We start from the raw sequence: 14864 nt of genomic DNA, 5'->3' as shown, positions 1-14864 counted from the left end.
GCACGCCAGAATCACCAAACCCATTTCAGGGGGAAATATGAATAAAATGATGTAATGATCCTTTTTTTTCCACCCACCTCAAAAGAAGTCAGATCTGTCTTTGATTTTTCCATCAGTCTCACTGAGGATCTCACTAAAATAACAAAATCAAGGTTGTCTCTGTATCCTGTCAGCCTCTGGTTTGCCCGCCTGCTCGAGTGTCCAAGAGGTTGTGGTCACCACGCTCAGTTTTGTGTGAGGTCACACTTGGGATGGCACCATGCAGGTGTGACCTATCAGAGTGCACAGTCAAATTATGGATCTCTTTCACGCAGTATCTCTTGCTACTATGCAAGTTAATAAAATGCTACCTCCGGCTCAAAAACAAAAACAAACAAATTAAAAAAAAAAAAAGCATCTATTTCTCACGTGTTTGGCGGCCTCTGCGGGCCAATTTTTGGTGCGCACACAATAACCGTTGTCAAGGAAATGCGTCCTGAGTCGTCTGATGATGGCTGCGCCGTTCACAAACAGACAGGTGAGCGCTCCCTTTTTTTCGCTAACGTCGTTGAATAAGTCAAACACAAGTCACCGGAGACGGTAGCCCACAACATTGACGTCATTTTGATGAGTGCGACCACATTTTTAGCGGGCGTTTGAATAAGAACTTTTATCGTTAGCCACCTGTTAGCAAACTAAGCTAAAGCTGACGTATGAGTTCGCCACCATTTTATCTAATTGGGTTGACCTAACTTAGTTTCTAATCGACATATTCAACACAACGCAAGCTTAAGGGGCGCCACATTCTACGTCACCGTGACATCATAAACGTCAAGGCTCTGCAGCAAGGATGGAGGTATACAGGGGAAAATTGCACTGCTGGAAGGGTTTTTGTTTTCTTTTAAAGAAAATCTCCGACGTCACGTCAACTATTACAAAGCTAGTATACAATGGCTAACTGCCATGGCACATTTGATCACATTTATGAGTGGCAGCAGCAGCAGTGGGAATATTTCTGCTCCCAAATGACTGATAGACTTGAGGTTGTATGTCCCCCCACACAGAGATGAGTGATGTCGAGCCTCCGGCAGGAGAGAGACGCCCTGGTTGAGGAGCAGAAGGTGCACCGAGAGCGAGCTCGCAGATGTGTGCAGGAGACGAACCGCAGATGCAGGTAGAATACCAGGCTATCATCTCCTTTTGTACATTACACTCAACCTTTATACTGCCAAGTACATGACTGAAAAATGTCATACCTGCAAAAGTTCGACTGGCGTCCAATTCGCCATTCAACAAAAATTATGTGTCCTTCTTGGTAGTGTCAAATCAAAAGTGTTGGCGCATCTGTGGTACGACCTAATGTGGTGAGTCTCGGTTTCTTGTTTCTGGCTGTGTCAGGGATCTGAGGGAGAAACAGAGGTTGTGGGTACTGCAGGAGCAACGGCGGCGTGAAGAAGTCCTGCAGCAGCGCCGGCAGAAGATCCAAGATGCCACTGAGCAGTTCCAGAGGGCTTACATGCCTCCCTCTCACAGGCCGACCCAATGCGAGCGCCTCAGTTTGGAAAGAGACTGTCCACATTTGGACGATGCCCTCAGTCAAATCAGGGGCCCCAGACTGGCAGCTAACGTCAACAGGTAACACCGTCTATCAAATTGTAATCGGTACAGTGGTACCTCGACTTACAACTGTCCTAAATTCTGAGTTTTGCCAGTACTTGGACGATTTTTTTTTCCTTGCGTTATGACACTAAATTTGACTTGCAAGCCAGCTTTGGCTACACCACCGCTTGAGTTGAAGAGCCCCCCCCCCCAAAAAAGAGAGCCACACTCCCATAGACACTTTCAACCGTTTATTTATTTCTTTATTTATTCTAATTATTTTTGGAAACTGAATAAACAGCCAAACGCACAAAAACAAAATGACAGCACTCTCAAGGAGCTAGTAAAAAATGAAATAAAATAGTAAAGCTACACTCATGATGCTCGTTTAGCATTTTATTGGACGGGCAATTAACCAAAGCGTGAATAGAAAATGACAACACTCGCAAAGAGCAAGGAGAAGACAAAATGATCAACCTGAGCTTGAGTCAGCGCTTTAGATATTACCAAGTTGGCCACGCCCCCCTAAAAGCTACATTGTATGATGTTTTTTGTATTGTTTTCATTTTTATTCTAATGTTGATGATTACACCTGCAGCTAAGAAAAAAACCTACATTCGTTCGTCGCAACAATCCAAAATTATTTTGGGTTCAGAAATTAAGCCACATGAAAAGTTTATTTCTGTGACTGTGCAATATTTACTAAAATGCAGCAACTGTGTCAGATTGAGCTGACCAAAGAAACACACTGACCGCTGTCCAAAATTGGGCATTCTTATCTTTGCAGGTTTGGATCTTATTCGATTGTGCAATTTTACATCATAAAATTGACAATGAGAATGTAAAAAATGGTGGTTCATGCTCCTGTGTAACTAGCTGTCCACTTGTCTGTTTACGTCCTCAGTCAATCAAGCAGCGTCCCCACTTCCAAAGCCGCCACCGCGTTGTCAGAATCCCCGCTTCGCCCCACGCCCACTCTGGCGCAGACGTGCGCGGGACATCGGGAGCAGAGCCCTTGTGTCAGGAGGTGGCAGGAGATTCCAAAGAGGCAGGAGGAGATTCCAAAGAGGCAAGAGAAGCAACTGGAGCACAGTGGACAGGTACGTTCCAGAGTTGGGCTCACCTTTCCTGCTCAAATCGCCAGATTTCATTAAAAAAAAAAAAAAAAATCTTACTGGAGAGTGTTTTTTGGTTTTTGGTTTCTTGTCAACAATTTTCCTCAGTAGACTGAATAAATGTCGCCATCTCTTGGCGATGGGAAGCAATGCAGCCTTTTTCTCAGGATTGCGCATCTGCCTGCATGATACCTTGTGTCCATCCGTCCCCCAAAATTTGTTCCTACCTTGTTCCATTTGTTTTTTGTCATCGGCAGTAGAACATTTATATAAGCTCTGTCACATGGCACACTTTGTGATACATTTAATAATAATAATAATAATACATTTTATTTATAAGCGCCTTTCAAGACACCCAAGGACACTTTACAATAACAAAAAACACAAAACAATACGGGTTGAGCAGCGGCAGCCAAAACGCGCCAGCGTTCACTCAACCCGAAGGTCAGAAAGAAACCACAGGGGAGGGAGAGAGGGAGAAAAAAAACCCACGCTCGATGTTGATATTGATATGTCAATAGTAAAACAGATCATAGAATTTGTAGTGCGACCCTTTACATTTAAGATGTCAAACAAGCTCCTTGTCACAGTCGAATTTCTGCATTCAGTGATACGCTGGGATCTCATCCAAAAGAGAACACAACGCTGTCATCTGCTGGACATAGTTTGCTCAAAGAGTGAATATATGCCACTCATCACGTTGCCCTTCCATATTTCAGGACGACAACGTCTCCTGTTGCTCCAAGTCCGACAGTTTGTCCAGTCAGGACAGCCTGGAGAACGAGGAACCCTTCAAGAGCGCCGTCCTGCACTACTCGGAAAAGCCCATCCAAGATCTCAAATGCCCCAACGACACGTGTCCTCCGTTGTCAGTGCCCGGGCCCACCCTCGTCGCCGTCAAGCCGCACATTCACAGGCTCCCCGCGGACCTCAACTACAACCTGCCCACCCAGAAGGAAACCTGCGCCTCTGTAAATAATCTCAACAAGTTCTCAGCCGACGTCAGTGTGTGGAAGCACATGAATACGGGAAGCCCAAAGTGCCACCTGAGTCAAGAACCTAGCGGGTTAAAGGCCTCATCGCCCGCGGCCTGCAGAGTCCAGTTCACGAAAGGCATCCTTAAAACTGTGCCCGGCGAAACGCCAGCAGAATCGCCGCAGACTCACGCCAACGCCATCAAACCCGTTCAGTTTTTGGTGTGTGACAGCATCGAAGTGGCCAAAGCCAGGTCCAAGGCTGCCGAATACAAGAACGCCTCCAAGAAGCTGCGCTGGCTGGACGAGGAGGCGGGCGAACCCGAAGGGCCGCGACTGAGAGACGGTCACTCGCAGACGTGGGCAGATGTCGGGATTCAAGTCGGCACCGACGCGGTGGCGCCGCACATCCCTCGCGGGGACTACTCGGCCCGGGTCGGGGCGGGTCTGATTTCCTCGGGCTTTGTCGCCCAATCCCCGGTCCCGGTGGCCAGGATCCGGGGGGAGTTACAGACCACATCGAAGCAAGGGGGCCCCACAAGGGGCCCGCACGGCAGCGACCAGGTTGTTCGTGTCAGCCATCAGCTCGCTCCTCCGCCTCCTGAGGAGGTGACGCACAAGGACACGCAACGACTTATGACGGGCGACGGCGCCGTCATCAACGCTCGCCTGCTGCCCTCATTTAGCCGCCCCACCCCCGACAGCAGCTGGAAGGGCTCGCCCGCTTTCGGTTATCCGCAGACGCCGGCGGGCGGCGGCGGCGGCAGAGGGCGGGGGGCGACATCAGGAGAAAAAGTATTAGACCGCACCCCCACCGACGAGGAAATCTATCAGCTGTGCCAGGATGTCCGCAACGCCTTCATCAGCAGCGCGGGACCGCAACTGGACACATCATTAGGCACACCTGCACAGCGTAATGACATCCAATACAAAAGCTTTGTTAACGCTTCTTTTATGTTGCCATGGAAAAAGAATGGCCTCAATGTTTTTTCAATGTTATATAATATGTCATTTAAAAAAAAATACTCTCATTGTTTAGTTATAAAATTTAAAAACTATGACCTGAAGCCTCATCAAAAATGTTCATGGATTGTGACCTGCTTCAGGTTCAGTTATACAATCAACATCATGTAAAGGAAATTAGTGCATTTTAGAAATGAAAATATCTTCATTAATGAAAGATTTGTTGGAGCAAATAATCATTTACAAATGCACTACTGGACAAAAATGTGGACAGAAACGTGTCCAAAATTATTTTAAATATAAATGAAATGTAATCTTGATTTGAATTTGTATCTAAAATCAAATATAGTAAATATTTAACATATATACATATATAAAATACATACTTTTTATAAGTAAAGATTGTAATTGTGTATATATACAGTATATATTCTAACAATAATTGATTTTATGACGTTCTATTACGTTGGCCCATGACCATTTTTTGTGTATTTATTTTCATTGCCGCGGTGCAAATATGCGTCTTAAGATTTGGACCCCATTTGTGTCCTCAAAAACCAAAAGATTAGGAACACCTCTGCTGTTGTACACCACTTTCGACTCCTGCTGTTAAATTAATGTAACTGGCAGCGTCAATCAAAAGTCAGCATTGTTGATAGGTGTACCTAATCAACAGGTTGGCGAGTGTCAAGCGAACCTTCCACTTAGCTGACAATGTCATTTGCGCTTCTGTTTTTTGATGTCACATTTGCTTCAACTTTCTCAGACAAAGCCGGGGCCCCCCGATGTCAGGCTTCGACGAGTGGGCGAGCCACGAACAAATCCGGTGCGGATCAGAACCGACGGCCTTCTGATTCAACCAATAAGAAACCTCCTGAATTCTTTAAGGTAAGGAGGTGTCTCTTTTTTTAAATTTTTTTTAGATGTTCACATTTCAATTACATTTTTGAACCAATGATACGTTTTATTCTTTTGCTGTGGCCATTGAGTGCCCGCCGATAAGATTCTGCACTCTTAACACGCTTCGTAAATATTCTAGATCACATGTCTCCAGGCCGCGAATCCAGTCGGGCTGTCTCCCAAAGGGTACTCCTCAGACCACCCAAACAAAGGTTTGTCGGCAACAAAACAGCCGCCGTCCAAACTGGCAAGTGGACGTCATGACATTTTCTGTCCCAGGTGTGAAAACTGCCAGCCAGCGCCGTCTGACCGACATGTACGCTTACGGTCCGCCGGAGGAACGTGGCGGCAAAGCGCACAGGACGACCTCGCAGCAGTACCAGCAACAGTACCTGCGCAGACACCCGGCGCCCACGTCCATCTCCGTTGAGGAGCAGAGAATCTTTCAGTCCCTGGACCGGCTCAACTGCCAGCTGTACCGCAAAGGGGGCTTACATTGACCGACCGGCACCTGGACCGAAGTCTTCCATCCCGGCAAGAAGGCAGCCGAATGGCGCTACGTAGCGCTTAGCTTCCCGGTGAACAAGCGTGTGCCTCGTGAAGGAACGTGAATAATCGGGAGGGCAAGCGTAAGCCTCATCGAACCCTCCTTGCGCATTAACTTTGGAAGTTCAAGCCGTCACTTGGCAGCAGTGAGGATCATCCCTCATTTAAAAAAAAAAACTGGATTTACACGACAGGTCCAAGTGCCTCATTCCGATTTAATGCCTGTTTCCAGCTCGCTAACCTCAGTAGCACTACGTCACATTATTTTTTTTCTACATGACTTGTGTGAAAATCCTCTCTGGCGGAAACCTACAGTTTATAAGTGATCATCAATATTCACAGTGGATATCAAAAGTCTACACACCCTTGTTCAAATGTTCAATGGCAGTCATCCTAAAATGCGATTGCAACAACACCTGAAATTTCCCAAAGGAATCATGCGGGGGGGGGGGGGGGGGTTCTTGTGTTCCAAACAGCGGTTTAGTGTGACGACACCATCTCCAGGTTGCTGCTGGAAAGTGAAAAAAAAAATGTTGGCGACAGCCTACTAGAACATCCGAATTTTATCTGAGGTTAGAGTCATTAAATGATGGCAGGTGTGCTGCCTTCTTTTTTAATGTGAGTTTGTGGTTCATTCTGAACACAGCCATAGCCCCACTTTGTTTATTTCTACCCCCCCAAAAAAGTTGTTTTTGTATTTAGGGGACAATGGTTACAATTTTTTTTAAAAAATGATTTACTTTTGTCTACTTTTTTACTTCAACAACCGGTAGATTCGTTACATTCGCGATTACTGTAATGTGAAGACAATTGACAATCTTTACACGACCGTCCTCCCCAGCGTACTTGTAGAAAAAGTGCCTTTTGTTGACCAATCGTAAGAGTTGTATAACAAGCTGAAACCGACATTTGAACTTTCTTTGACTCTTTAAAAAAAAAATGCTTCAAGGCACTCGTTGCTGAAAAAGATAACCCAAGAGTATTTCGTATACAACTCGCGTAACAGGTTATGACGCTTTTTGCGTGATCCAATAATGGCAGCGCGGGGGGTGAGTGGGGGTTCGAGCTTTATCAGCCACTTGCGGGGGGGGGGGGTTTATGTCGCTCCTCCGACATGTCTGGTTTTGCCCGATCGTCGGCCTGCTCAGACTTGTGCCCCCAAAAAAAACAAAGATAGAGGAAGCCCACCGAAAGTGTTAATGGCTCCTCTCCATATTGATGACACTTTGTATTTTTAACTGCTCTGCTCTTTTGTGTGCATGCACTGAATCCCATCCCCCCCCAAAAATCTCATCACTTCTTTCCACTTTCCGGTTAAGTGATTTAGTAGCACACGGTAGCACATTTGTTGCACGGTGCTCCTTTATCGCTAACGGGAGGCGGTGAGCTTTCGTGACATTTAAGCCCCGGGCCGGGACAACACCCAAGAAAGACAGACGGAAAATAAGGGAAGACGTTTCCACTCGGTTGCAAGTTGCAGCTTGCGCGGCGTCGGGGCCCTAATCTCCAGCGTTTTGTCACAGTCCATTGAAGACTTACCAAAAAAAAAAAAACCCTGCTTGTAAAGAAGGTAAAAGCTTCCTGGCTACCTGGAAATTGAAGTACAGTCTACTCGTAAGTCGACAATCATAGCAGGATTTGGCCATTTGTTTCGTCTCACGGGTGACAAACATTAAGCAGATCCAAAACAAAAATGAGGCAGTCAGGTATCCATTTTGCAAGATGTTTATTATTGAGGCGTGCAAGTGCACATTGCGTTGTCATGCTTGGCTTGCAATGACAGGTTAAGTCGCCGGCCAGAATATTAGGGACACCCCCGCTCAATAGGGGGCCGTCGGAATTTGAGACCAAGAATATTCGTGATGGCCTTCCCCGTCATATGCAATACACACTGGAAAATTCAAGCACTTGGAAAAATGTCTGTGGGTCACAATGACCCGCTGTATATTCAGCAATCAATCAATGTTCTAAGATGGAGTTGGACATATCATCGGATTTTTTAAAAATATTCCAAATAAACCCTACCTGTGGATGGTATGATAAACAATGCCTTCTCGGTGACAAGACTCATACCTGTCAACTTTTCGAAGTGCCAACCTGTATAAATTACCAAAGAAATCCTTATAAAGAGCAAAAAATCCTTATAACATACCAAAGCATTTTATATGTCAAAATAACGGCAGAAAAAACCCCACAAAATTTTCAATGATATTTATTGTAGATCTCCATAATACAATGTCTGGTTAATGTCTAATCATCATTCTACTTAGTGGCATTACTGTGTTCAGAGTTGTATTCCTGCGTTACTTTAAAAAAAAAACGGAAATTTTCAGAATCCGTGTGATTTGTGCGATACGGCCATATACGTAAGATTCACCACAAAATCCGTATGAACTATGGCTAAACCGAATGAGTTGACAGGTATGAAGAGTGCAAATGATGCCCGCGCACGCTCACTGAGGCGTTGCGTCACCTCGGCCACCCCGCTGAAAAATTTCTGGCAACACGCCCCTGATTTAAGCGGACCGAACATAATAGACTGTAGGGGGCAGGCAATCTCCCCTTTGTGCCTTAAAGAGATCCATCCCGTAATACCATCGCATCGGGCATCGTAACACAAGTGACCCAGAGATTGATTGACAGTCATACATCTTGAGGACATTGGAGGACAGCTCGCAGCTTTAAATGGAGGAGTCGGGGGAGGAGGAGCTGGGAAGGCGGGTGGCGGGAGGGGGGGGGGGGAGAGGAGAGGACAGATGCCTGAAAAGATGTTGACCAAACATGAGACCACCTCCGAGTGGGTGGTCCGCTCGCATCACTGCCACTGTCCCTTTTATGTGTCCCAGTGCGTTACAGTGATGACCACACAAATAAGGCGGCCAGTTTAAATATGCTGCGGATTATTGCCGGCTACTTTTAGCATGTTCACAAATGTACGAGGAGTTCCGTGCTCCCCTCCCCCAAACAAACACCCCCCCCCCCCAAAAAAAAATCACTTTTTGCACTCCTACACATTGTTCTACAAAGATCCAATTGAGAGCATGTAATAATGAATACACCCTTGTCGAACACGCACACACAAAAAATGAGCATGTGATTGGTGGCCCAAGCCCTTAATCTGCTTTGACATTGTTTCGGGCCTTTTAAGAGGGCTCCATCATAATCATTCATTCAGTGAGATGTATGGGAAACAGAGCCTGTGCGTCCAGAAACACTGGATCTTGACAAAATGATTTCTCAATGGAAGAGGGGGCTCATTAGCATGACAATTGTGGGAACTCCATGGATCTACTTTTCATGAAAGACTGTAAAAAAAAAAAAAGAGAGGAGAAATAGTGTCATTATGTGTCACGCTTGTGAGAAAGGGGGGATTTTGGGGGGTGGGTGAAGGGGAGGGGACGTGTTGGAATGGAATATTTTGTACACCGTGGCACGTACAGTAAATGAGGGCTTTACCCCAAAAAAATAACAAAAATAATTGACTTTTTTTTTTTTAAATCAGAGATGTACGTCAACTTTTCTAGATTAATTTTTTTGTGCTGACTCGGAATCTGCCCTTGTTTTTTTTTTTCCTCCAGCACATCAGGTTGTCACAATAATATTATAACACTAAAATAAAATCTAACATAAAAAGGTAAAAATAAATAATAAAATCCGCAACATTATAGCTATAAGCATAAAGTTAGAGGGCAAATTTGAAAACAAACAAACCAAAGAACGCTCAAAAACCTGACATGCTATGGAAACAGTAAACCATCTTTTAAATCGGTGTTAAACGTACATTTTTTGCCGTTGACCAGTGTAATGGGTTGACACTCTCAGGTATTAGTTTAACAATATTTTTTGTGGCAGTGGTTCTCAAACAGGTGCCGATTTACCCCGGGGAAAGGGTAGGGGTCATAATTTAAGTGCATTCCTTCACATCGGAACTGGCGGGCCAGTAAACCAAATCATAACCAATTCCTCCTCCCTACTTTAACTTTGGACAGTGAAAAATGATTGTGACACCACAGAAATCCGTTAAGAACAGAAAAGTATGGTCTAGGGGCCGCATCCGGCCCACCCACATTCGCTGAGCGGCCCTCACGGTGACCAAGAAGTCAAAGCAAAACCGTCAAAATATTCTGAAAGTTGTGCTTTGATTTTCTGTGCACACGGGTGGTCATCCAAACATCAATTCTAGAACCTTCCTTGTTCAGTCATGCGTATAAGGGCACAATTTGACGCCGTATCGTGTGTTGAGGATCAAGCTAGCATAACACATGGCGCGCACATTTGGGGCGTTTTAGTGTCACACTTTGCAAATGGCCCACATGTCACTGTTGTTTCACCCGCAGGAGGTCCTCCCGGGTGGGTCCTTTGGGCATTGGACAGAACAACAACTATTTTTATAATTATGAAGTCAAGCTTGTGTGCACATGTGTGTGTGGACTTTTTTTTTTTTGCTTATCTTTACGTTGAACATGAGTGTCAATACACTTGAATAAGCAAATTGTTAGTTGTAAGAGCTAATGACAAATAGGCTACTGTTAACGCTTCAAATGCAATTATTCATGCCCACTAATAGTTTCCCGCAAGAGTCAATAAACTATTAGAAATTTAACAGCTAATGCCAAACAGGCTATCATCGAAATGGATTGATTTGGAGTTCAAATTGATTGGAGTTCAATTGATTGTATTTGTGTGGATTAGTTTTTACACAAGTCAAGTAAATACGCTAAATGGACTGTAGTCGTGCTTGTTGATAGTTTAGCATAGAAATAAAGAGTCAACACACTTGATGATGCTATTATAAATTGTCATAGCAACATAACAACAATTTATAATCGAAGTGGATTTTTTTTGTTTGTTTGTTTTTGTGCTTTTCAGTTTTTACACAAGTGAATATGCGCTTGAATAAACTACCAGTTGTAATGGTGCATGCCAAAGAAGACTAAAATCCTTTTTTTTTTGTTCATTTGATATGAAAACTGATTAGAATTATTCATGTTTAGGATTATTTGAAGATAAATATCTATAGACTTGAAAAACTATCTTGAACGATTTTATGCTTATCCCAGTGTTTTACAACGAAATAAATTACAATCTCAAAACTGAAAGATTCCTAAAAGAAAGTTGGAGGCTGCGTCCCCCTCCCGCCCGAGTTTGTACCTTTAAAGGCCCCTGTCCCGGTTGGAGGCTAGCCCCGCCCCTGGAGCAGCCGTCCCATGAGTCATAAAGTTTTATGTCCTGCCCATAGTTTAGACTCGACTGGGGCGAAACTTTTTTTTCCTCCCTCCTCCAAAGTGAGCAGCGGAGATTTATCAAGCCAGCAACGAGCGGGCTCATTTCTGGGCCGAAATTACAACATTTTGGGACTCGTTGGGGGGGCGTTTGCGCGTCGACATTTTGTTTGGAGTGGAAAAGTTTTTGGATCGGAACGACAGCAAGAGTTCCAGATATGCGCTTTGTTGCCTCCTGGAGAATGCTCGCAAGAAACAACCGCAAGTCGTCGACTTTGCGTGCATACTTCGACAGCTAACAAACAACTTTTTCGTGAGGTGAAAGTTTAAGATGAACCTGGATAACTTTTACTGAGCAGCGACGACAGTTGTTGTTGTTGTTGTTTTTTTTTTTCACATTTCCTGCTGCGTGAAATCCAAGGAAAACAAGCTCGGGATTTGATTTTTTTTTTCTTCGGGGGTTGGTTTTTTTCCCCACTTCACTTTCGCTCGGCAGACTTTTTCGGGACAATGGATCCGAGCCAGCACAACCCTCCGGCCGGACACCAGATCGTCCACGTCCGGGGCGACTCGGAGACCGACCTGGAGGCTCTCTTTAACGCCGTGATGAACCCCAAAAACACCATCGTGCCCCCCTCGGTGCCCATGAGGATGAGGAAGCTGCCTGACTCCTTCTTCAAGCCGCCAGAGCCCAAGTCCCACTCCAGACAAGTAAGTCGCCCCCCCCCCCACTATGGGGGCCTCCGAGGCTGGGCTCGGTGTCGGCTCCGACCCAGACAGCAGGCCCAGTCCTGTTAGGGAGGGGAGGGGGGTGTCACTTCCTCTCGGCCCATTTTACTCCCTCCGCACTTGCTAAATTGACTTAAAACACTCAGCACAGCACCTAAAGCCCACTTTTTGGGTGATGTTTTTAGAAAGTCCAAAAAAAAAAGGCAAATAAAATAGTGGAGGCTAAATTGCGTTTACTAACTGACAGCGACTTATCAGATTGCATGTTGATGTTGGAAATATGACAATTTTGCTATCTGTCCAATTTCGCAGCACACCAATCTGATTTTTGCCCTATTTGTGCTTCTTTTCCTCCCCCCACCCTCATCTCATACCCACAACTGTTGCTGCTCCCCTTCGGAAGTTGGCTGGCCAATGCGCATGCGTGAACCCCTCAGCCCCCCCCAATTCCCAACCCCCTTTCTCCCCTCCCTGCCTCCGTCCTTCCTCCTGCATCCCTTTCTGCCTGCAATCCCCTTCCCTTCCTTTCTTTTCCCTTCCTTCCAGGGCCTACGACAAGCTTGCCTCCACACGCACAGCTTCCTAACATAGATATAAAGTTGTCATTTGAATATAAAGAATGTCTGAGCGGGGGTCGGGGGGGGGGAGTGACTGGCTGTTTTGTCGCATTTTTAAAAATAGCGTTTTGATGCTAGGAGGTCATTTGAATCCCATCAACGTACAATCTGCAACCATTTAGTGCTAAATCAAAATGTGGTAGTTGGTTTGGACCAAAACTATCTGTCACGTCATGCTGTAATGTTGATGTATTAATGCAATTAAAAGAACCAGCGTTTTTTATTTATTTATTTTTTTTAAATGCTGCCAACAATGCAAAAACAAAACACCATGATAGTAGCACATTGGGCTAATTAGTAAATTCCGAAACGGAGAATGGAAACTAAAATAGGAAAAACCGCATTTTCGTTTACAAACTAGAATTAAAAACAAAATGCTTGATGCAAAATGAAAACTAACTGAAATACATCTCACGTTTATAAAGCTAACTCTAATTTTAGCGAAGATGCCCTTTGTTTTTATTTTTTTCCCCCCTTGATATCATACTTGTCCTTTTGGGGGTTCATTTTCCAGTTGTATTTATTTCGGTATTGCGCTACGTGCATCCACCTAATCAGCAATTCTATTGTATGCCACTAGAGGGTGCCCGTGTACCACTAGCGTCACACGTGCAACACTTTGTGAATCACTGTCGTAAAGGTGGCACCCCTAAACCCGCACATCTCCTTTGTGTGCCACTTCGCAGGCCAGCACGGACGCGGGCACTGGCGGGGCGCTCACTCCGCACCACGTGCGCGCCCACTCCTCGCCCGCCTCCCTGCAGATGGGCACCGTCTCCGGGGGCTCCCTGTCCGGCATGCCGGCGGCCGCCGCCTCCCCCCAGCACCTGCGGCAGTCGTCCTACGAGATCCCGGACGATGTGCCGCTGCCTCCGGGATGGGAGATGGCCAAGACCGCCTCGGGCCAGAGATACTTCCTCAAGTAAGGGCGTCAACTCGCCACCTTTTGTTCAAACCTGCAGGTGGGGGATGGGGGGGGGGGGGGGTTGAAATGTATCCAGTCACCCCTCATATGCCCGAGTTGATTTTTATTTGTCTGTAACCATCACAAGAATCAAAGCAACACAATTGAGAAAAGAAAAAAAAAAAAGAAGTCACACTTTGATAATGCGCAAGTCCAAGAAGGGGCGGAAGGAAGCAAAGCTTCAGTTCTGAGCCCTAACCCCCCCTTTCCATAAAAAAAAAAAAAAAAAGATCCATATATTATCATAGTCATCTTAACGGAAAGGAAACACAAGCCACACGTCCCCCAAATATTCATGACCCGTTTTACAGAAAGGAACTCAACCAAATCAAATGAAATGCGCTCCCATTGTCTCTGTCATTTGATTGATGTCCTGTCACAATCATATTGACTTTGAATTGGCCCAAAGATAAAGTAGGGAGGAGTATTTGGTTGCGCATGTTAATTGCTGCGCCGCTCCCCGTATGTCGCTATGCACATCTTTAACAAGACAGAATCCTTTGCAAATGATCATTTTTGTGTTTATTACATCAACTATTCACAACATCACTCCCAATTTTCAAAGAACAAATGTCGTCATACAACCCTGTTGGGGACAGACGTTACTTCAGCGGACAGCTGACCGTCTTATCAGGTTACAAAATAAGGTCCTGTTTATAAAAAAAAAAAAAAAAAATTGATATCTTAATTTTTCAAGGATGCGATTATGTGGTCATGCGGCACAAGAAATTACACTCGGGTTTTCTTTCGGGACTCGGTACCGTATGCTCTGAAAAGTGACAACATCCCCTTTAATGGACGCATGTGTGTTTGTGTGTGCCAACTCGCGGCTGTACCGAGTACCTACATCTAGTTTCAAAATGCAGTTCACGGACGCTGTCAAATGTAAAACAACTTGGGATGTTCCATACCTCCTTTTTTTTCCTTCTTCTTCTTCAGTTCGATACCAATATGGTTCACTCTCCGATACCGAATACTGATACCTCTCGTACTTTCGGTCGATCAAATTTCATGCAACGCAACGACAAAACAAATTGTGAGCATAGCTTTTTTTTTTTGTGACGCAAGAGATGATTTGCTGATGCGTCACACACTGCTGCAGTACAGGGCTTACTTGATGTCAGATTTTTTTTCTTTGCCCTTAACTATCGGAGGCCGGTATCGGCAGCATCCACCAGGGTCCGATACCTTAAAATAAGGCTGGTATGGGTCCGTACTGAAACCAGTTCTCGGTAATCGCCGATCCCTAAAAACTG

The 14864-nt window shown here is 45.2% G+C and overlaps 2 protein-coding genes across 4 annotated transcripts in view; both read left to right on the top strand.

The window, feature by feature from the left end:
• The first annotated feature begins 478 nt into the window (after nucleotides 1–478).
• On the top strand, nucleotides 479–6511 carry cep126 (centrosomal protein 126). The gene is made up of 8 exons (XM_086125505.1): nucleotides 479–517; nucleotides 1044–1153; nucleotides 1378–1614; nucleotides 2483–2678; nucleotides 3413–4580; nucleotides 5397–5518; nucleotides 5670–5742; nucleotides 5810–6511. The coding sequence occupies exons 2-8, from the start codon at nucleotides 1053–1055 to the stop codon at nucleotides 6028–6030; spliced, it is 2118 nt and encodes a 705-aa protein (XP_085981631.1). The 5' UTR covers nucleotides 479–517; nucleotides 1044–1052; the 3' UTR covers nucleotides 6031–6511.
• Nucleotides 6512–11336: 4825 nt separating this feature from the next.
• yap1 (Yes1 associated transcriptional regulator) overlaps nucleotides 11337–14864 on the top strand; it is a 33034-nt gene continuing 29506 nt past the window's right edge. For 2 of the 3 annotated variants that reach the window (XM_086125274.1, XM_086125272.1), the window contains exons 1-2: nucleotides 11337–12009; nucleotides 13331–13566. In XM_086125274.1, coding sequence (XP_085981400.1) covers nucleotides 11809–12009; nucleotides 13331–13566 — 437 coding nt within the window. In that variant the 5' untranslated portion in view covers nucleotides 11337–11808. The remainder of the gene's footprint in view (nucleotides 12010–13330; nucleotides 13567–14864) is intronic. The other variant, XM_086125273.1, reaches the window with a different exon arrangement.

This window comes from Hippocampus guttulatus, chromosome 12, assembly GCF_054856545.1.
Source record: "Hippocampus guttulatus isolate MCC_2025c chromosome 12, RoL_Hgut_1.0, whole genome shotgun sequence".
Classification (NCBI taxonomy): Eukaryota; Metazoa; Chordata; class Actinopteri; order Syngnathiformes; family Syngnathidae; genus Hippocampus; species Hippocampus guttulatus.
Note: the sequence above shows the minus strand (reverse complement) of the source record. Positions and strands in the feature narration are given on the sequence as shown.

Coding starts and splice junctions, on each gene's coding strand:
- cep126 (XM_086125505.1), top strand. CDS start 1,053: ATGTCGAGCCTCCGGCAGGAGAGAGACGCCCTGGTTGAGGAGCAGAAG. Junction 1,615..2,482: donor CTGGCAGCTAACGTCAACAG/GTAACACCGTCT, acceptor TTACGTCCTCAG/TCAATCAAGCAGCGTCCCCA. Junction 5,519..5,669: donor AACCTCCTGAATTCTTTAAG/GTAAGGAGGTGT, acceptor TAAATATTCTAG/ATCACATGTCTCCAGGCCGC.